This window comes from Bos grunniens, chromosome 4 (genome assembly GCF_055505025.1).
Source record: "Bos grunniens cultivar Pamir isolate PY7600 chromosome 4, Bosgru_T2T1.0, whole genome shotgun sequence".
In the NCBI taxonomy this organism is placed as follows: domain Eukaryota; kingdom Metazoa; phylum Chordata; class Mammalia; order Artiodactyla; family Bovidae; genus Bos; species Bos grunniens.
In genome coordinates, this window is record NC_141168.1 from 1,831,641 (window position 1) to 1,853,729 (window position 22,089).

The window sequence follows — 22,089 nt, forward strand, 5'->3', positions numbered from 1 at the left end:
AGCTGCTCTTCCGTGACCAGACACATCCCCTGGGGGACCGGAAAGCTGTGCAGATAAGCCTTGTTCTCGGTTTTAAAATACGAAATCACCCAGATTCAGGACTCACTCACAAGAGCTGCAGGTCTGAAGGGGTCCTGTGGGCCTCTGCACTCTGAAAAGCTGGCTTCTCAGGTGTGCCTGCTACATACCTTGTTTCTGCCAACAGCACGAGTAGAGGCCGCTGTGTGAACCTACAATTAAATTACATTGAATTTAAATCTTCTGGCCAAAATGCAGTCTTCTCAGGAAGCTGTTCGTCTCAGTTGAGGGTTGTTTACCCCCTCAAGGGGCTCCAATGAGCTTCCTCCCTGCTCCTGAATTTTGGGGGAAATATTGTTTCTCTTTGTAACCCGGGAGCTTTGAATTTGTGCAACAGAAAGGCTGGGTATACCTCTTCCTTCCCTGGTGGGAGGAGACCCGCAGGGGTGGAAACACTCTAGGGATACCCCACGCCTGTCCCTTCGCCCTGGTGTCCCTGGAAGCTGGAAGGCTGCCCAAAGTCCCAGAGTAAGGCAGATATTTTTGTGTTTGGAGGAAATTTCCAAAAATAGAAGGCTGGTAGCTTGCTGGGATGTTCCAATGATGGGAATGTGAACCCTGCAGCATCCTCTGGCCTTCTTAGCAAGCCCTCAGCAATTCGCCCCTGGTTTGAGGCTGAGTCAGCTGGAAGGGGACAGACCAAGACCCCAGGGACATCTGGAGGTGGGCTGGGTTTCAGCCCAGGCGCCTGGCTACACGCAGCCTGGAGTGGGGAACGGCCAGCGTGTCCTGCAGGCCCTTCCCAGTCCCTTTAACAGGCCGAGCGCCTGGGTCTAGGAGGAGGTTTCGGCGAATCAAAGGGTGTGCTATGAGACACCTTTGCCCACCGCACCCCCCCTGCCCGGCCCGTTCTCCGGCTCTGCTGCTGGGGGGTCGGGGGACACCTGTGCAGCCTGCCCTGCCCCCCTGCTTGCCCTCCAGTGACCCCAGCCCCTCCCGCTCCGGTTCCCAGAGTCTCACACAGTTCCTGCCTCACCCTCCTGCCCCTCCGCCCTGACAGACCTGGGGACTCCTCACCAGCATCTTCGCAGAGTAACCTGACTGCCTAGGTCCTGACTCTGGCAGGTGACACAGCACCCCGGTGCCCGTTTCCTGAAGGACGCCAGGCATGGTGGTTCGACTGAAGTTCAGCAGAGTTAGTCCCGGGAGCAGTGCATGGTTTGGGTGGGTCAGGCTGAATCACCTGCACCCATCCTGGTCTCAGCTCTGGGGGTGTGTGGGGGGAGCTGGGCAGAACGGTTCCCAGGAAAAGCCGTCCTCCCGCCTGTGTCCCAGGGCCAGCGGGATAGAGTCGCCCTCATGATCCTGCTCTGTTGTGCCTGCCCCCTGCCCGTGGAAGGAGGCAAAGTGTAACTGATGAAGAAGGATGCCTGCCTTCCATCATCTGAACACGTGAATATATAGGTTTAATCCCAGCTCCACATATACCGTTCCAGACGTGAACAGACATGGATGACAACAGCTCTTTCTTTCCCAGTGGTCCGTAAACATCTCCAGTTCTCCTTTCTTCGTCGAGGAAGGTGGGTGCAGGCAGTGTTCGGTGTTAAAGGGACACGCTGCCCGGAGTGGAGGGGCAGGGTCGGGAGGCAGCTTGATGGGAGGTGCTTCTCCTGGGAAATGGAGGGTTCTCCCTGTGGCCCTGGCACCTGGAGACTGAGGCCAGGGGTACCACTCAGACCAGACCTTTGATCTCTCGCTGAGGCCCTTCCCCAGACCGAGTCCGCTCCTGTCTACCCCAAACCTTCAAAGCCAGCTGGGCTGGGTCAATACAGATGCTGGAAACAGGAAGAGCCCGGTGTGCACAGCTTCACAGGTCGTAAACCACACAAAGACCCCAAACCTCCCAGACTGCTTCATCTCTCTGCCTCTCTCTTCTCATACAACTTCACAGAGACCTCCCATATGTATTACCTAATTCTTAACATAAACAGTGTGTGTGACCATTTTAAAGTCCTTTAGCATGTAGAGTCCATTTTGTCTAACCCTGACTTTTGGAGACAAAGAAAAACTCATCAAGATAAAGAAGCTTCTACACCTGCAATCACACTGCATTTAGAGAGGCACCCAGGGCAACCTGGGCCGTTCAGGTGGTGTGGGCTCAGGGTAACCAGGTGACCCGGTTCAAGCCGGGTCCCATGCACAGTGTCCATTCTGTCTGTTCAGGCAGTGTTACCAGCCAGTCCAGGCAGAGTAGAAGCCCAGGGGAGGTGAAGGTTATGCGAGTTCGGGAGCACAGTTTCTGTGGAACAAAAAAATGGTAATGTGAAGTCCTCTAGGAGTTATATTTTTTAAAAAAGAACGATTTTGTTGGTAAAGATGGGGTGATTTATGAAGTCTAGCCCACACACCCCGTCACCAACTAAGATAGCCCTGGCAGCAGTTATTTGAGGTTGCAGAGAGGCAGTCTACTTTGGGACGTTTACCTCACAGTCATGCCCCTGCCACAACCTCCTAAATTGCTGCTCTCAGGACCAGCCGACCTGCAGCACAGGTGGAGGAGGGGGAGGTGATGAGATGGGGAAAGGCAGCCAACCATGGGGCTAAACGCCCCCATCAGACGGGTGGTCACGTTCGTTCTCTGCTCACTCTATCTTGGGAAGAGTGATCGAGAGTGTTGCAGAGTGGCAACAGACACCATCACCTCCCTCGAAGGGCGAAGAAGGTCTTTTGTCCAGAACCGCTGGCTACTCTCAGGTCTCCTTGTAAAACCCTCCTTCCCCAGAGAGAACAGACAGGATGGGGAGCAGGGCTGGGGACGCTGGGAGAGCTGGGGACAGCCAGTGGGAATGTGAAGCTCCTGTAGTCACACCCACCTCATTTCAAACTCTGAGGCTTAACAAGTTTGCTGGGATGAAAGCTTCAACCTCTTTGAATCTGCACTCTGTGAAACAGATGAGAAATCCTTCATCAGGCATCACAGTTAGGATGAAGTAAGATGATTCTAGAAAGCCTGTAGCACACAGTAGGTGTTCAAGGGATGTGAGTCCACCCCTCTCTCCATTCAGAGGAAGGATGACTGCACTTTTACCACCATAGAGACATGATCTAGAGAAGATAACCACGTCAAAGCTGCCGTTTCTTGCAAAACCGTGTAACATTTATTCCAGTTGCTGTCACTTATCTGCCCCTATCCTCCTAATCTTCCTACTAGTCCTGTGGGTCTTGGATCTACCCTGTTAGAGTGAAAAGGAAACACAGCTCACCCCCGGAACCAGGAGTCACTGTGATCCACTCTCACCTGGGTAAAAAGCCTTTGAAGGGAAATGACTTGGTCCCTGCATTTACCACTAAGTCTCTCTGTAGCAACCTGACCTGCTAATTGTAAAGCTTACCTGGCCCTGTGTTTTATCCTCCCTTGGCCCTCGGCCCCTCCCACAGCCCCTTCCTTTTAGTCACCTCTCACCTGCAGGGGAAGCCACCTAAGCTCCCTCTCAAATTCTCACATCTGTCTGGAGAAGATAACTAAGTCTGATGGAGCTGTTGACAAAGTCTGGTGTTGGTGGCCGCTGGTCTTTTGGACCTGCATGGTCATTCTTTCCACTTCAAAAAGCCCTTGGAAGTGTTTTTTACTGTAAATATGTTAAGTGCAAATGGGGGACGGAGGTGATGGCTGGACTCTCTCCCCACTGCCCTGCTCCGGATGAGGGAAGCCCTTTCCTCCAATTTCCCAGAGCTGCAGGCAGGAGAGAGCCTGCATCATCTGGCCCACGGCCTCGGGGCAGCAGGATCAGAGTGACCAGCCTCGGAGGCCTGCGGCCCTGCTGGGCTCTCCAAGGCCAGGGTGGGCGCCGCGTGCTGCGTGCGCACAGCCGGGCGTCCCTGGCCGAGAGGAAGAGCTCTGTAGTCGAGGGCCTGCCCCAGGGCAGGTGGGCGACGCCTGCAAGCCCACCTGGGTATTGCAGATTTTCACCTGGACCCGAGAGGGCTGAGGGAGAGGGTACGTGTCCGTCCCCCGCCCCACCACACACACAACACCTGAGCCGCACAGAAGTTCCAGAGAAGGTGGGAGACCGGTGGCAGGGACACAGCCGCCCACCCCGCCCCCCCGCGCGTCTCGAGACCTCGGAGCAGGGCCGGGGACTCTCTGCAAACAGAGCCGCCAGATGTGAAAGCCGCGTGGGCTCTCCCGGCCGAAGCGGGCACCGTCAAGTGCTGGCGGGGAGGAGGGACAGGACGCACGCTAGACTCGGGTAGGGCGGCCAGCACCCGCTGGCCCGCTCCAAGGCCTCAGGAGTGCGAGCAGGCACCGTGGGGGCGCGCCCCTCGCGGCCCCTCGCCGTCCCGCCCCGCCCCCGCGGCCCGGCAGCCCGCGCTCTTTAGGACCCCGCGGCGCGGGGGCGGGGCGGCGAGAGTCCGGGGAGCTGACAGGTGCAGCCCCCGGCCAATGGAGGCCCGGGGCCCCGCCCCCGGCCCCGCCGCGCGCGCCAATCGGCGGCCGCGCTGCGCTTCAAGTGCGCGGAGGGGCGCGGGGCCCCAGCGGCGCGCTCGCCCGCGGCTGCAGCGCTGAGCCCGGCTCCCGGGCCCCGGCGCGCCGAGCGGTCGCGTGGGCTCCGTGAGGGTGCGAGTGAGCGCGGCCCCGGCGGGCCCGCCCGGAGGAGGCTTCGGGCCATGGTCGCCCTCGGCTGAGTTTCCGGCGGCCACTTTGATTACCGGCAAATAATCGTAACCATACCGAGCCTCGGGGCCGGCGGCCGCCGCGCACGGACTCCGCGAGCCGGCACGCGGCCGCGTCCCGCACCGCCCGGCGCCGATCGCCGGCCCCTAACGAGCCGATGGAAAAGTCCAAAAATTTCCGCATCGACGCGCTGCTGGCCGTGGACCCCCCGCGAGCGGCCTCGGCGCAGACCGCGCCGCTGGCCCTGGTCACGTCGCTCGCGGCCGCCGCAGCTGGACCCGGCAGCGGCGGCGGTGGCGGGGCCGGTGGCGGGGCGAGCGGCAGCTGCAGCCCTGCGTCCTCAGAGCCGTCCGCAGCGCCCGCCGACCGCCTGCGCGCAGAGAGCCCTTCGCCGCCGCGCTTGCTGGCCGCGCACTGCGCGCTGCTGCCCAAACCCGGCTTCTTGGGAGCGGGCGGCGCGGGCGGCGCAGCGGGCGGCGGGGCGGGCGGCGGGCCCGGGGGGACCCACCACCACGCGCACCCTGGCGCCGCCGCGGCCGCCGCAGCTGCTGCCGCCGCCGCAGCCGCGGGGGGCCTGGCGCTGGGGCTGCATCCGGGGGGCGCGCAGGGCGGCGCGGGGCTCCCGGCGCAGGCGGCGCTCTACGGTCACCCGGTCTACGGCTACTCGGCGGCAGCGGCGGCGGCCGCGCTGGCCGGGCAGCACCCGGCGCTCTCCTACTCGTACCCGCAGGTGCCGGGCGCGCACCCCGCGCACCCCGCCGACCCTATCAAGCTGGGCGCCGGCACCTTCCAGCTGGACCAGTGGCTGCGTGCGTCCACCGCGGGCATGATCCTGCCCAAGATGCCGGACTTCAACTGTGAGTACCGCGCAGCCCGGAGCCTGTGGAGCGAGGAGGAAACGGGGCGGCGATGGGGGTGGCGAGCATGGGCAGAAGGGTCTCCCGCGCATCCTCCGCCGGGCATCTCCTGCCCCGGCTCTCTGCCCCGAGCAAGCTGTGGACGCGCCCCCAGGCCGCCTCGGCTCCGCTCGGGGCCTGCGAGGACTCGCGCGGGCTCCGCAGCGTGGGATCGCCAGCGATCGAAAAAATGGCCACGCGCGGTCCTTGTTCTCTTCCTCTCTTAACGGGAAGGGGCAGCTGGAGGTTTAAGACTAAAATCTAATGATTAACTGGCAGGCTAGAGGAGAAGGAAGTGGTGGGGGAAGGCGAGCCGAGTTAGGCGTGCCTTGGAATCAGAGGCCACCGAAACCAGGGCTTTATGCTCAGAGAAACGGACGTGACTTCGGTCCCACATTCTGGGCTCTGGAGAGACTCTGGGTCCCTCCCAGGAGAGGGAGAGCTCCCAGAGTAGGATAGGAGGAATGAGCCTCAAGAGGCTGGAGACGCAAGGCTGGGGCCCTTGTGGGGCTGTGTCCGCCTCAGGAAGGCCCCAGGTCCGGGGTGGGGTGAGGCCCAGGAAGGCGGGTGGCCCGGTCTGAACCAAGATGGCATGCTCCAGCGGGCCGGAGATGCACCCTCCTACTTTGGGGTACCCACTAAGGGGCTTTGAACAGCAGGCACCCACCTCGAATTCAGGGCACCCAGCACAGTACGAACCCCTCCCCAAGACCGCGGCTGGGGAGGGCAGGGCACCCCCAAGCCCAGAGCTGCCGGACTGTGGGCGGAGAACTCGCCACTCAGACGGGACACCTCGCCGGGGCCTGGGTCTCTCTCTTGGTGCGGGCCGGCGGGGGCCCAGGACTGGAGCTGCAGAGAGTGTGAATCTGCGGTGGGTTTGCTGCACCCAAGCTCGATCAGTGGAAGGTGCGTGAAGCTTTATGCTTCGAGCGGCCAAACACCCAAACAAAGAGACCCCATTATTTCCGTCTGAGTGACTTTGTTTAGACTAGAGACATGCAGGCATGGTGGGGGGAATGAAAAAGAAAACAAATAAACACGTGTCAGAAATCAGATTCCTCTGCTAGAAGCGACGGTTGTGACTAAACAGAGAAAAGCTAGGATCCCACAAGGCTGGAGAAGTCACAGCGGGGTGAGAAAAGCCCAGCATGTGCGCTGTTTGCCCTCCACGCCCAGGCCAGCCCGGCTCAGCTCCCAGAAGGCCCTGATAGCCACCTTTCCCTTCCATGGGGTCACCCCTCCCGGCCTCAGGCCAGGCAGAGGGCAAGCTGGCCCTCACATCCACAGCTTCAGGCACATCTGAACTGCTAACCCGGGTCCACCAAACCCAGGGAGCCCTCGGGGCCTGGCCTCTGAGCCCAGCAACCCCTTCTGATGAAATGCCACCCAGCCATCTTCCACTCTGACGGCATCTTGCAGCACCTGGCAGGCTTAGTCTCCCACCATGGGGGGCCCGGGGGGAGGGGTTGTGCACACCGGCTGCCCCCCTCCCCCGAACTGGGTTCCCTGGCCACCCGGCTGTTTTCTCAGGCCTGCATGGAGCCCAAGGCTGCCCAGAAAATCGACTAAAACCCCATCGCTTTGCCAACAGGCTTCGTGCATTCTTACTCCTAATCTTGACCCGGAGGTAGCTAATTAAAACCCAGCCAGCTTTAAGTTCAGAGAAGGAATCTGAACACCGAGTCCTAAAGGGCAATATGAACAGGCAAGGATGCTGGAATGGGTTCTCACTGGAAAACCTGTTTGGTTTCAACTGGTGTCTCAGCCATCGGATGGCATTTCCCAAATGGTCCCTTCAGAGCCAGCGTTTTAATTAAAGTTCTAATGTATTGTCAAGTTGGGAATTCGGGGCCTTGTTTAACTAAAGCAGGGGGCGTGGGCCTTCCCATAAAGCAAATTGCCCATCCCAGGGGAGCCTGGGCAGGCCTGCCCGGGGCTGGCTGCTTCTTTCCTTTCTTTTATTGTCTAACACTTGTCAGGCTCCTGGGAAATCAAGGGAAGTCTCGTTTTGAGGTCATAAAATTCTCTGTGATGTAACCGTGTGAAATTATGTAAATAAAGCAGAGAGACCTCCTTGAACACACAGAAAGCCGGATCCCCCTTGGGCCCAGGCCTTTAATTTGCGTAATGAGAATTGTCCTGAAAAGCTTCCAATTGTCCCAGGCTCTGCCGCTGGGGACTGGGCAGCATTGTCAGAAAACACTTTACAGGAGGAACACATGCTTAGGCCCAGGATCTGGCCCTTTTCCTCCCTCTTCCCTTCCTCCTCTTTCTCCCCCTTTTCTCCTTCTGCTTGTTTTGTATGTAAGGAGGTGGTGGTGGGAATTCTGCACCCGGAAGAAGCAGGAAGTGATTCCCAGGGCCTGTGTGGGTTTGGGCCTGAGTTGGGGGGGAAGGCGCTGGGCAGAGCATGCAGGGGGTGGTCTCCGGGCTTCTGCTACTTGCCTTTCTGTCCACCTGCTTCCCACCAACGCTCACCGGAGGGGGCAAGCCGAGCCTGGTCGATAGGACACCAGGCCCTGCCTGGGATGAAAAGATTGGGTCTCATTAAACCCAGATGGTCTGGGTCCACCTGGCGGTGGGGTCCGGGGCTCCAGGGCCTCCCTGGGGAGGGGGTGCTGACACTGAAGACTGAGCAGCAACCCTGCAGGGCCCGAGCAGTGGGCAGCGGGGTATGAGGGGCGCTGCTGGCCCTGGCTTGCTCCAGCCTCACGGCCTCTCCCACCCCAGCCCAGGCGCAGTCCAACCTGCTGGGGAAGTGCCGCCGGCCCCGCACCGCCTTCACCAGCCAGCAGCTGCTGGAGCTGGAGCACCAGTTCAAGCTCAACAAGTACCTGTCGCGGCCCAAACGCTTCGAGGTGGCCACCTCACTGATGCTCACCGAGACTCAGGTACGCTGCACCCCCGCACCCACACTGCTGGCACGTTCCAGCCTCCCAGGAACCCTGTCCTGTCTGCACATGCTCGCCTCCCAGGGACCCTGTGGCCTCTGCTCTCTTCACCCTGGGCCTCCCTGGGCACCTGGAGCTGCTCCTGCTGACCTTTACGGTGGATTCGCATCTCCCCGAGCCCACATCTCCCCGCAGGGTTCCTACGCCAGGGTCTGATTCCGCTGGTTCTGGTGGGCCCAGGAATTTTCACGTGCACACACACATTCCCGCACACACCCTGTTCGGAAGCAGGTAGTCCTCAAGCCATATTAGAGCAATTTTGTTCCTTCCGGGAAGAGAGAGGAGGGGGCATCTTGAGACTCAGCGGCGGGCAGCATAGCTGCCCTGACCCTTCCCACGCAGACCAAGGGTGCGGGTGGAAGACCTCGGGGGTGGCGGGGGTCTTGGTTTGAGCTTCCTCAGAGCCCCCAGCCCGTGTCAGAGTCTTCCGGAGCTCCTGAGCCCTCTTAAGGGGAACCTCACCCGAGCCCTGGCGATGGCGGGCGCGCCGGGCCCCGTGCGCAAGCAGGCGCGGGAGCCGGGGCGCCGGAGAGGGCCGGCAGGGAGGGAGGCGGCAGGCCTCTCACGCCGCGCGCGCCCGCAGGTGAAGATCTGGTTCCAGAACCGGCGGATGAAGTGGAAGCGCAGCAAGAAGGCCAAAGAGCAGGCGGCGCAGGAGGCCGAGAAGCAGAAGGGAGGCGGCGGCGCGGGCAAAGGCGGCGGCGCCGACGACCCGGGGGACGAGGAGCCGCTGGGGCCGCCGGCGCCCGGGGACAAGGGCGGCACACGCCGCCTGCGGGACTTGAGGGACAGTGAGCCCGAGGACGACGAAGACGACGAGGACGAGGACCGCTTCCCCTACAGCAACGGCGCGGGCGCGCGCGCCGCCTCCTCCGACTGCTCCTCCGGGGCCGACTCGCCGCCCCCGCGGCCCGGCGCGCCCGGCCACCAGCCCCCGCCCCAGTAGGGGCCCCGCCGGCGGCCCAGAACGCCGCGACCTCACCCGCGCCCCCAGGCCCGCGAGCCGAGGCGCGGGGTCCTGGGGGCTGCCCTTCTGGGTCCGTTTTCAAGGGACGGAGAGAGGGAGGCCCAGCAGGTTCAAACTCGAACTCTTTTGTTCTTTTCTAATTTAATTTGGCTTGCGTTGGGGGGAGGCGTTTCTGAGAAGAACCGACCATCGGGGTGCCTCCCGGCTCCCTTCTTCCCTAATGGTGACGTCGGAAACCTGCAGTGTTAAACGACCTCCGAAACCTGAAACCTTCTCCGGATACGCCGTTCTTCTGAGTGTTGGAAAAAGAAAAAAAATGTTTTGTGCTTATGTATATTGGGAAGGGGGGAATTTATGTAATGAGCGTTCAAACTGCTGGACATCCCAAAACTGTATTGTCTTTATTTTTGTATATTGTATTTATAAATATATATATATATATAAAGAAATGTCTACTTACGCATGCTAAATTATCATTTAGCTTCTGCCATCGACTACGATGGAATGTAAAATAAATTGTTTTTTTTTACTGGATGAGAGTGCAAGTCTTTTGAGGGGAGTTGTGAAAGCAAGTTTTACTGTTTTTGTTGCTGAAATGATGGGGTGGGCTGTATTCCTGAGTTGACAGCAGAAGGTGAAAATCAGAATGGCGAATGGGTGTCAGGACGGCCACCTCCTCCCGGCCCTGAGGCCAGGGGTGGGGGGAACTTGACTCCGGCTGCTGGGGAGTCGCCAGTACCAAGTGTCGCTAAAAGTCCCCGAGGCCAGGTGTCAGCGCGCGTCCACGTGCCGGCTCACAGCTGTCGCGAATGCGAGCATCTCAAAGGAGTAACTCTGGACGCCGCGTGTTTGTTTTCCTATTTCTATGAGGATCTTCTTTCTTCGCTGGCGCCCCAGACGTGGAAACACACTGTGAATGTTTCAGAAAAGGAGCTTCAAATGACTACACTGGTCTCCAGGGTTCGTTTGGCCGCGGCGCTGCTTGCGGGATGGCCTCGGACAGCGCGGCTCGTCTCCTCTCCGACCCCGGCCCTCTCTCCCGAAGCGCCTCGAGCCGGCCAGGGCTGGTTTTCCCGGATCAGTGCAAAAGGCAGCCTGCGAGGACCGCAGCGGAAGGCGAGAACGCTCCAGCCGGGCCGCGGCGGCTCTGGGTTTATCAACGCGGCCGCGCGTCATCCATCACGGGCAGAGCCGGGCCCTCGCCATGTGCGGCACACATGCCCGCGCGCCCTCCGCGGCGCCCCTTCCCCCGCGTGACCGGCCGGCCGCCCCGGGTCCGGAGGAAACAGGTGAGCCTGGGCCCTGCTGCTCCCCCCATCAGCTGCCTCCCCCGCTCCGGTGTCTCACTCCTCGCCCGCACCTGGGCTGGGGCACGCCCCTCCCCCTTCCCTCCCCCTCCGCGGGCCCCCCTACTCCCGGCAGATAAATGAGTTCAGAAGGGCCTGCAGTTTCATTTGGGTGATTACAGCGCGGGCGAGCGGGGCCACTCCTCGACTTCAGGGCCGGGTGAGATTAATATCCTCGCTGGCAGCTCATTATCACCCCGGCTCCTTCCATAAAACGCGGGCTCAGCCGCGGCCGGGGGCGCGGTGCTGCTGGGAGCCGGGCCGGCGCAGCTGTTGGCGCGGGCGGCGGGGCGCGGGCCTGGCCGCCTGGGGTCCAAAGGTGGGGGGACCGGGACTGGGTTTGCAACTGGGGGGAAAGCCCGAGAGCCCCAGGAGAGGGGTGGGAAACGAGGAGGGGGAGAGACGAGAAAGACGCCTTGGGGCTTAAGGAAACCTGCCCTCCGTGTGCAGCTCGCTGTAATTTCTACCACATTGCTCAAGTTCAGCCTGAAGCCATCTCGGCCCGGCAGGCTGCACATCTGGGGGATAGTCCCCTGCGCCCCGCCTTCCGGCCGGCCGGGCGTCGGCGCCCCCCAACCCCGTCTCAGCACCGCCCCCTCCCCCGACCGGCGGCGGCCCTGGAGCGGGGTGGGCATCCGGCCTCGGCAGAGGGTCGTTGCCGCATCCCAAGGCCGGACCCTCCTGAAGCCCAGGAACCGTTCGCTCCCCCGGCGAGAGGGGGGCAGAGAGCAGGGCGGGAAGGCAGAGTGGTGACGACCCCCGCCCCCCGCCCCCCGGCGGAGCCAGCCCGGCTTGGCGCGGGGACTTGGCGGCCGGGAAGGCGGGACCCACCCGCGGCCCCAGCGTCTCCAGCCAGCGGCTTAATCGCGACGGAATTTATCTCGCTAATAAATTTAATGATCAATTCGTTCTTGTCACAGTAGCTCTTCCCCAAATCAATTATAGCAAATTTAAATATAATCACTGGCTCATCCTCACCCACTCTGGGCACAGCGAACAATTCATTCCGCCGAGTGAGCGGCCGCCAGCCCCGCTCCGCCACACTGGGGGGAGAGAGGCCCTGCCGCCTGGAGGACCCGGGTCCCAGGACCCCGAGCCAGGTCCCCTCAGCCGGGCCCCGAGGGGGACGAAGCACTGCTTCCAGACAAGCCCGGCCTGGCCATCGGGCGGCCGGGCGGGCCTCCGGCCGTGGAGCCTCAGTGCCCGGGGGGCCTCCCCGCCGTCCACCCGCGAGGGTCGGCCCTGCGGACCCTGCTGCCTCCAACAGCGCGGCCCCGACCAAGGCGAACCCTGCCCTTTGGGACCCCTGCCTGTCCCTGTTCATCCAGGGCACCACTCTGGGCGTAGGTTCTCTTCACCGTGGTGGGAGGTGGGGTGGTCCTTAGTTCTCGTCGTGGGTCACTGTCTCCAGGGTGTGTGAGAAAATGGGGTTAAAGCTCTCTGTGATTGAGACCCAGCGATCGCAGGTCCAGCCCTCACAGAGCTCCCGCCCAGGGTCCGAGGCCCTGACCAGCCTTATGCTCAGAGTCTAAAGTGCAGAAATGGCTAGAAAGTCGACAAAATGGGGCTCTTCCTTTCAGGTTGGCCTTCCTGCACCCTGCACCCAGGCTGAAGTCAGCCTGGAAAGATCAGCAGAAAAGACGATGACAGCAAAAGCAAAGGGGATGATGTCAGCAGTTAGAACTGCAGCAAGGGAAATGGCCAGCAGGACCAGAGGCAACCTGGGGAGGAGGAAAGCACTGGCAAATCAAGTCTCTGATAAGGGATTGATACCCAGAATATGTAAAGAACTACGATTCAGCAACAACAAACAATTCGATTAAAAATAGGCAAAGGAATTCAAAAGGCATTTGTCTGGAGAAAATGTACAGGTGGTCCACGAGCGCAGGAATTTGCATCACCAGTCATCAGGGAAATGCAACTCAAGACCATGGTGAGCTCTCACCTCCTGCCTGTTGGGATTTATTATAGAAAAGAGAACAGAAGATAATGAGTGTGGGGGAGGATGTAGTGAAATTGGATCCCCGCAGCACCGTGGGTAGGGATGTAAAACAGTGCGGCCACTGTGGAAAACTGTTTGGAGGGGCCTCAAAAAAAAAAACACCCCAAGAACAATAAAAGCCTAGAATTACCATATGACCCAGAAACCCTACTTCCGGGTGTGTATCCAAAAGAATTGAAAAGGATCTGGAAGAGATATTTGCACACCCATGTTCACTGTAACGTCACAATAACCACGAGGTGGAAGTCACCTAAGTGTCAACAGATGAACAGATAAGAAAATGGGAGCCACATATAAATGGTGGAATAGTGTTCAGCCTTTAAAAAGAAGGAATTCTGACACCTGTTACAACAGGGATAAACACTGAGGACATAATAGTGAAACAAGTGAGAGTGAAGTCGCTCAGTCGTGTCCGACTCTTCGAGACCCTGTGGACTGTGGCCCACCAGGCTCCTCCGTCCATGGGATTTGCCAGGCAAGAGTGCTGGAGTGGGGTGCCATTGCCTTCTCCGAATAGTGAAATAAGCCAGTCACAAAGAGACAAATACTCTAATTTGTACACAATTCTACTTATATGACTTCCCCTGGTGGCTCAGATGGTAAAGCGTCTGTCTACAATGCGGGAGACCTGGGTTCAAGCCCTGAGTTGGGAAGATCCCCTGGAGAAGGAAATGGCACCCCACTCCAGTTCTATTGCCTGGAAAATCCCATGGACGGAGGAGCCTGGTAGGCTACAGTCTATGGGGTCGCAGAGAGTCGGACACGACTGAGCGACTTCACGTTCACTACTTATGTGTGTGTGTGCTCAGTCGTGTCCGACTCTCTGTGACCCTGTGGACTGTAGCCCGCCAGGCTTCTTCGTCAGTGGGATTCTCCTGGCCAGAACACTGGAGGGGGTTGCCATTTCCTCCCCCAGGAGATCATCCTGACCCAGGGATTGAACCCAGGTCTCCTGCATCTCCTGCATGGTCAGGTGGATTCTTTACCACTGCGCCACCTGGGAAGTCCATTCTACTTACATGTGGGATCTCAAATAGTCAAATTCTTAAGTGACAGAACATAGAAAGGAGGTTGTCAGGGGCTGGGGGCGAGAGAAAGAGGAGGATGTTCAGTTTTGCAAGATGAAAAAATTCTAGGGCTCTGTTGCACAGTATGTGTATAGTTAATGCTACTTACCAGACCCTTCGCGTGGCTAGGAACATCAGAGGATAGGCCTCCTTCCCCTCCTCGCTCATCCCTCCCTCCTCCTCCTCCCCTCCCTCCTCCTCCTCCTCTTCTCCCCACACCACCCCGCCCCCACCCCCCCCATCGCTCCTCCGGAAAGGGCTCGCTTGCTTGCTGTAGAACACCGGGATCCTGGGAAGGCTGAGGAAGGGAGCCCCGGCCCCCCAGGACCAGAGCGGCCCTGGCCCCTCTCCCGCCACCCCCTCTTGGTGTGGGGAGCCTGGTGCGCCCCAGGCCGGTTCCGCGGGCAACCAGGTTTGCGTCCTCCTCTGTGCCCCCACCTCGCCCCCCGCAGACCCGGGGCAGGGGACCGCGCTTCGGGGGTGGGGGCTCATGCGGGGAGGGGCCCGGGGGTGCAGCGCCGGGTGTGGGAGACGTGGGGGGGTCTCTACCTGTGGGACGCGGGCGCCCCCAACCCGTATCAAAGTCCTGCGGTGCCTGGTGTCTCCCTCAATAAAACTAATCCTTTCGGAGGTGTGACTCAGCCCAGATCGCCGCAGTGTTCCAGACTGCAGGCAAATATGTTTTTCAGATTTGGTTTTTATGGTCGGATTAAAGTTTATTTTCCATAATAGGGCACCTAATAAAACTCATAAAGCCGGGTCGGGGCTCCAGCTGGTGGCCTCGTTTAACACTTTCACTTCGTAAATCACTTTACGACGTGCCAGGTGTGTCCCCAACGAGAACCAGCCTGCGACCCCCAGACCCCCGCCCCCGCGCCCCGTCCCGCGCAGCCCTCGGGGTTCGGGCCGGGCGGGCCAGCCATCGAGGGTCCGCGCCCCGGTCCCTCCCCTCCTGTACCCCGAGAGGCGGCGGGGGACCCCCAAGCAGGCGGGGGGTCGGGGCGGGAGGCGGAGGGGGCCCCCGCGCGCGCGCCCCGCCCGCCGGCCCCGCGCCGACCCTGCATTCCACGACCGCGCACCTGGCCGCCCCGAGAGTACACAAGGTGCCGGACAATGCGCGGCTCCCCGGCCATTGTCCGCGGCGCTGGGCGGGACAAAGGTGCCCCCGGCCGGCGGCCGCGGCGAGGGGCGGCGGCGCGGTTTACCCAGCTGGGGGCGGAACAAAGGGCCGCCGCCTTATCGCCGCCAGGCCGGTGGGGGGGACCGCGGGCCGGGCGGGGCGCGGGGTCAGCCCGGGGGCGCGGGGAGGGCCGCCCGAGGGGTGGCCGCGCCCCCTCGCGGAGCCCCTGCCGCCCGCGGGGGGCTCGGGAAGGGGCGGCCTAGGCGCCCCACGGGGACCCCGGGGCTGGAAGAAAAGCAGGCTCGTCTAGGGGCGGGGTTGGTGCTCCGAGTCTGCAAAGATGCTGGTGGTTTTTGAGTGGGATCACCTTCCGACGCAGAGCCGTGGTTCCAAGCACAGGTTTTCTTCTGTGCTGAAACAGCACCTTGGAAAACGATACACAGAAAGAGTTAGAATCGCCCTGGCTCGGGCGTCTGCTGGGAGAGAAGGGCCCGCTTTCCCGTGTCCAATCTGGGGGACCCAGAGGGGTTTTCTGGGGCCAGTCCTCCTAAGGAGACACCCGTGCCAAAGGTTCTTAAGGGAGACACCAGTGCCTGAAGCTTGCAGTTGAGTTTTTAAATAGCTAAATCTGTAAAGGAAAGGTAACTTGTGTGTGTGTGTTTTACCTTGGGTCTGCTTTCCTGCTTTGTACCTTTCGCCACCCTGGTTCATTTATCCTGGTGATTAATTTATTGGGGATGGGGGAAACTGTCAGATTCCCACAAGCCCTGGGATCAGGCACCTGTGTGACACCGCAGCCTTTTCACCTACAAGAGATACTAGCCAGCCCAGAAAATCCATCAACCACCCAGTCGTTTGGCAGATTTAGAACAGCTGCTCTTCTAGACATGGTTCTGAGCACCAGGGTGGGTGCATGGGTGAGTGAAAGGCAAAAGTCTCCACTGTCCTCGAGTCACACAGTGGGAAGGGGAGACGAGACTGACGCTCACTAAACTCGTGCAGCACGTAGTGTGAGCGGTGTGTGAACCCGGAAGGTGAGGTGTCAGGTAAAAAGTGATCCTGCTAAGGCACTTCAGTCGTGTCCGACTCGGTGCAACCCCACAGACGGCAGCCCACCAGGCTCCCCCGTCCCTGGGATTCTCCAGGCAAGAACACTGGAGTGGGTGATGAGGGAGGTCCAAAGCCCCCATCACCTGAGATGCAGGACTCATCTTCTCCTGCACTGTGGGAAGGTGAGGACGTGCGCTGTAGCTCAGGCTGCCTGCCTGTGAGAGAATTAGAGACCTTTAAGAACCATACAGGGTACTTATCCCAGGTCCAAGCCATCAGATACTCACTTCTTGATTTAAAGTGTTTGTAGCCCTGATGGCGGAGTCAGTCCAGAAAACAGAGGTGCGTGTGTGCGTGGTGGAATTGGGAGTTTGGAGACAGGAATATGTTTCAGGTATGTTTTCCTCCGTTTTTTGTTTTCCACTGAGATGTAATTGACTTAAACCATGGTATTAGTTTTAGGTGTATAGTGATTTCTTAAGTAATTCAGGCCTTTAAGACCACTCTGGAAAATAGAAGAGAAAGCCGCAGTTTTCAGGTAAAAGGTTCACTGCCAATTTTAGGGAGTCTGACCCCAGACACAGAAGCTTCCAGACCCCTGGGAGCAGGACGAGGTCTGGCGTCCCCCTTCACAGAGACGCCTGTGCACTGCCGGGAAGCTGGAGGCAGGCCCTTCACACCCAGCACGCCCCGCCTGCAGGAGCCGTTCGAGCAGCAGAACTCGCGACTCCCTCGCTCACCGTGGACGTGGAAGCCTGTGCATGCTTCCAACCAGGATGCAGGCCCGTCACCGCCCCCGCGGTGTTCTGTGCCCAGAGGGCCCTGTGCCCCCATCTGTAGGAGGAGGACTGGGTCGTCCCCATCTCAAAGGAAGAGAGAAGACTTCGACAGCTGAACCCGCACCAGGCTGCACCCGCAGGCTCATGGGACAGTTACACAAACCCCCGTGGGACGCAGAACCAGTCCTCGAGATTCACTGAGGATCCTCGGGGTTGCAGTTCAAGGCTGGTCCAGGGAAAGGCCGTGGTGGGTGGGGTGTGGGCTGGGGAGGAAGTCTCCTCAGGGATTCCAGGGACTCGGGAAGCCAGGCTGAGAGCCAGGAGGCAGAGGTGCAGGCGACACCTGGGCACTTAGCAGCTGGGCGGCCTTGGGCAGGGGCGTGACCTCTCTGTGCCCGAGCGCGTCGCTTGGGAGAGTGGCAGCGCCCATCTCCTGGGGCAGCTGTGGAGAAGGGCATGCACCGTGAGGAGGGGCCAGAGGAGGCTCCCCATGTCAGCCCCCCAAGCCTGCACCCTCTCCCCGCTTTCTACTCACTGCCCTGCTGGGCTGGTCGGCCAGGTGTCACGTGGACCCAGGGCCACTGTGTCCACACCACGGGATCATTCTCTTGGGGACTCCAGCCGAACGGAGAGATGGACAAACAGAGAAGGAGAAAGCGTGTGAGCTGATGGCCACCTGGGAACCTGCCTCTCTGGGCAGCCCGAGCCCTGAGCCTCCTTTGGTCCAGTGGGCATGTGCAGATGGGACGTGCCAGGGCCTTGAAAAGGGCTTGTCCACCTGCTACCCTGGAGGGGCAGGGGCCAGCCAGCTGGACTCAAGCGACATGCAGGGCGACCGCAGGCCTGGGAGGGAGCCCCGAGTCCCACCCGAACCGTCGACCCAGAGAGAGACGAGCTGAAGGCGGCTGCTGCAGGTCGCTGCGTCCGGGGCAGCCTGTCACCCGGGAGAAGCTGTCTGAGCTGCGGCTGCACGGACGCCGGGGTGAGCTCTGGCCTACTGATGGCTTCTGGACCCCTGATGGAGGTAGTATTTGTGGAGTAACTCTCATCTGCTGACTCGGAGCCAGTCTGGATGGAGGACGGAGAACTGCAGAGCCGGGCTGTCCCTGCCGTGGGCCTCAGGGCGGAGCAGGCTGTGGCAGGAAGCCCAGGTGGGTCCCCAGGAGTGGGCAGCTCCCTGGAGGTGTCCACACAGCCCGCGCTAGTCGGTGACCGTGGGGTCCTCATTCTCAGCGCTGTGCGCACCCCCCGCGGCCCGTGGGCTGCCGGAATGCAGGGGCAGAGTCAGCGTTCATCAGTTAGGATCGCGGTGGGGGGGGGTCCCCAGGGGCAGGAGAGCCCGAGGGACAGAAGTTCACTCTGTCTCCTTCCACCTGGGCCCCCGGAGCTGGGCTGGTGGCCCTGGGACCCCCAGGCACCCAGGCCCTTTATCACGTGGCTCTCCCTCTGTGGTTCAAGATGGGGCTCGGGAATCCTGGCCAGCCAGATGGAGGGCGGTGTGCGTCCTTCCTGGGGATGAGAGTGTGGCCCCTTCTTTCCCTCCCCTCTGGTGAGAAGTCTCTCTGTTTTAATTTGGCTGCGCTGCACGGCTTGCAGGATCTCAGCTCCCTGTCCAGGGATTGAACCGGGGCTGTGGCAGTGAAAGCCCCTCATCCGAACCACGAGGCCCCCAGGAACCTCCCCGGTGAGAAGGCCTGATGCCCCCACACTGAGCTTTGCCTGCGGTCAGGAAGTCTTGATTTCCATCTGTGCACAGGCCTGCGTTTCGGCTGTGTGTGTGCGTGTGTCCAGTCGCATCACAGCATTGTGTTCCCCATTTCTCACCCCAGCCTAACTCTGTCCTGCTTAAACACCAGCCTCCCCAGCCCCCCACCCGGGAACATGTGCTCTGCCGTCCAGCTCTGAGAGTCTGCCTGGTCTGTTGAATGAGTAGGTTGTGTTCCTTTCAGACACTTCCCACAGCATCCCCTGTAGGTCTGAGCACGTCGAGGGGCTCCAGTGAGTGAAGCTGGTTTTCCCGTGTCTCCTCCCCGGTGTTTGAGCCAAGGGCTCCGGGTCACATCTATGCTCCATCTCATCCTCCCGGTGCAGACCCTGAGGCTGAAGCCACCCTGGACACCACGCAGGGCCTGCCCCAGTGCCGCGGCCTCCGCCATCGCCCCCGTGTCTGAGGGCCTCCCCACCGGCTGCCCCATCTGCTCTGTGCCCAAGAGTCCAGGGGCAACAGCTGGTGGCCCGGGTCAGGAGCCCGGCAAGCAGACTCCTGTGCACCAAGGGTTCCTGAGGCCTGACCGACCGGCTGTCATGGGCACCAGTACACGCTGCTGCCCGGGACACCCCCAGGAGCCCAAGGGCGGGGCAGCCAACAGAGCAGCGGTCAGGAGGCAGTGGGGTCAGGAGGCCCCATCTTGAACCACAGAGGGAGAGCCTCGCTTTGAAAGGTAGAGCCAGTGCCCCCACGACGTGAGTCCTCCACTGCATAGCACCAGGAGCTATGCTCAGCAGAACCTGAATATACATATATACACATACACACACTTATGCTCAGCAGTATATGATAACCTACAAGGGAAAGAACCTGAATATACATATATACACACATATACATGCATGTATGCTCAGTAGTATTCATGTTATGGGCTTCCCTGGTGGCTCAGTCAGTAAAGAATTTGCCTGCAATGCGGGAGACCTCGGTTCTATCTCTGGGTTGAGAAGATCCCCTGGAGAAGGGAAAGGCTACCCACTCCAGTATTCTTGCCTGGAGAATCCCATGGACAGAGGAGCCTGGTGGGCTATAGTCCTTGGGGTCACAAAGAGTCGGACACAACTGAGCAACTTAGCACAGCACACATGCTCAGTATTATGTGATAACCTACAAGGGAAAAGAACCTGAATATACATATATATAAATGTATACACACACACATATACACACGCACACACATATATACACATGCACACACACATATACACATGCACAGACATATATACACACATATACACACACACACATATACACATGCGCACACACATATATGAACACACATATACACACACATATATACACATGCACACATATATACTGACACATATACACACACATATATACACATGCACACACATATACACACATGCACACACATGCACACACACATATACACACGCACACCTACATATATATATATATACACACACGCACATATACACACATAAGCACACACATATACACAAACACACATGCACACACACATGCACACACACATATACACATGCACACACATATATACACACATATACACATGCACACACATATATGAACACATATACACACGCACACACATATACACATGCACACACATATACTGACACATATACACACACACATATACACACACACATATACATACACACATATATATATACACACGCACACACACATATACACACGCACACCTACATACATATATATATATATACACATGCACATATACACACATAAGCACACACATACACACACATATACACAAATACGCACATATACACGCACATATACACATGCACACCTACATATATATACACACGCACACACACACATATACACAAATACACACGCACATATATACATGCACACCTACGTATATATACACACGCACACACATACGCACACACATATACACACACATGTGTAAGTGAAGCTGCGCTCACGTCCAAAGCTTACATGATATTGCAAATCAATTCTACTTCAATAAAGACAGTTTTTAAGAAAGTCCTCTGCTGCATTTAAAACCAGCAATATTGGCGGGCTCCGTAGCTCTCAGAAGTCTTCCCACTACCTTGACATATTTCCTGTTCCTATTTTCACAGGTAAAGGAGACACCTGAATCGTCGTCACACACTGCATTCTTGGCAGCTCTTCAGAACTGCTTAGAATAGCCCCAGGTTTTCCCAGAAGCACCAGGGCTGTCGTGACCCCCTGGGTCTCCTCCCAGCAGCGCCCTCCCTGCGGGTGGTCTGCCCCCGGGGGCCGTGGAGCCGTCCCGGGGCCCCCACACTGAGGCCTCCCCTATCTTCGTAAAACAAGGTGATTCGCTTTTAATGACTGCCGGTGTTTCCTTTCCCAGTTCTGTTTGAGCAGATAGTGTGCGGGGCGGTCCCAGCAGGGTTAAACCACCGTGACCTTCATAATCAGGGAACAGAAACAAATTGTGTTTACTCACATATGTGACCCAGTCTCTGGTGCCCAGATGCCCCCTAATCACAGGTGCTGTGATAATATGTTGCTTTTATCAGGCCTCTCACTCACAGGTAACAAAGTACTTTATTATCCCACCCAGCAGGGACAGGGCCCATGGTCACATGGTGTCCGTGGCCTGAGGCACAAGGGGTCTCCCTGCCGGTGGCCCCGCCTGGCCCCCCAAGCCTGGAGATGGGGGTGGCAGGAGGCGGAGGGAGCAGAGCCCCCGCGGGTCCCCTCTGGGATCTTGACAGGCACTGTTGGCCGCTGCTTTCAGGAGCCACGTCCACGGCCCCGGCCCCGCTGGGCTGGACTGACCTCAGTGAGAGGTGTGACTAGCTCACCACAGACCCCCATCCGTGTTGTTTCTCTGCCCACTCGCTTCCCAGGGCTGGGCCAGGAGCCGGCACGGAAGCTCGGCAGGGAGGTGGCTGGAGCCCACTGGTTGTCGGGGAGAAAGTGGAGGCCTGTGCCGGCCTGGCAGACCCGGACCCGGTCTCCTCCAGGCCTGAGTGGCCCGGCCTCCAGGTGGGCAGGTCAAGCCCCAGACTCGAGGCGACTGGACGGGGACATGGAGCACAGCTCCACCTCGGCCTGGTCTTGCGCACACGGCCCGTGGCTCGCGAGCACAGGGGCGGTGGGCCTCGCTCCCGCTGCCGTGGCCGTGCTGTGCGGACAGACAAGGCGCAGGAGCAGATGGCCAGCCCAGCCCCGGGGTCTGCCCGGTGTTTCCCGCTTCTCTGTTTCAAGGCTCTGGGGGGTGTTTGTGGTGGGGCTGGCACAGCCCTGTTCCAGGGCAGACCCGGGGCAGGCCGCCTCGGCCTGGGCAGCTTTAGTGAGCCCTACAGTCACTAAGGTAGTATGCGGACTCTGGCTGGCTCATCAAATCTGATTAAGAAAACAGGTTTAAAAAACAAAAATACTCATTGTCCGTCTAAGTCAAAGAGCGTACGGGTGCTCATGACCACTGCCTGCGTCTCTTAC

The 22,089-nt window shown here is 59.5% G+C and overlaps 1 protein-coding gene and 1 long non-coding RNA gene across 2 annotated transcripts; one reads left to right on the forward strand and one right to left on the reverse strand.

Moving 5' to 3' along the window:
* Positions 1-1,329: 1,329 nt before the first annotated feature.
* LOC147373372 (uncharacterized) lies at positions 1,330-4,427 on the reverse strand. The gene is made up of 3 exons (XR_015163070.1): positions 4,140-4,427; positions 2,892-2,959; positions 1,330-2,317 (listed from the first exon to the last, which is right to left on the reverse strand). It is a non-coding gene; the product is annotated as an uncharacterized LOC147373372 (long non-coding RNA).
* A 108-nt stretch (positions 4,428-4,535) lies between these two features.
* Positions 4,536-10,040, forward strand: MNX1 (motor neuron and pancreas homeobox 1). Its single transcript, XM_086398118.1, has 3 exons — positions 4,536-5,550; positions 8,320-8,480; positions 9,124-10,040. The coding sequence occupies exons 1-3, from the start codon at positions 4,851-4,853 to the stop codon at positions 9,484-9,486; spliced, it is 1,224 nt and encodes a 407-aa protein (XP_086254244.1). The 5' UTR covers positions 4,536-4,850; the 3' UTR covers positions 9,487-10,040.
* The last annotated feature ends 12,049 nt before the right edge of the window (positions 10,041-22,089 follow it).

Coding starts and splice junctions, on each gene's coding strand:
- MNX1 (XM_086398118.1), top strand. CDS start 4,851: ATGGAAAAGTCCAAAAATTTCCGCATCGACGCGCTGCTGGCCGTGGAC. Junction 5,551..8,319: donor CAAGATGCCGGACTTCAACT/GTGAGTACCGCG, acceptor CTCCCACCCCAG/CCCAGGCGCAGTCCAACCTG. Junction 8,481..9,123: donor TGATGCTCACCGAGACTCAG/GTACGCTGCACC, acceptor GCGCGCCCGCAG/GTGAAGATCTGGTTCCAGAA.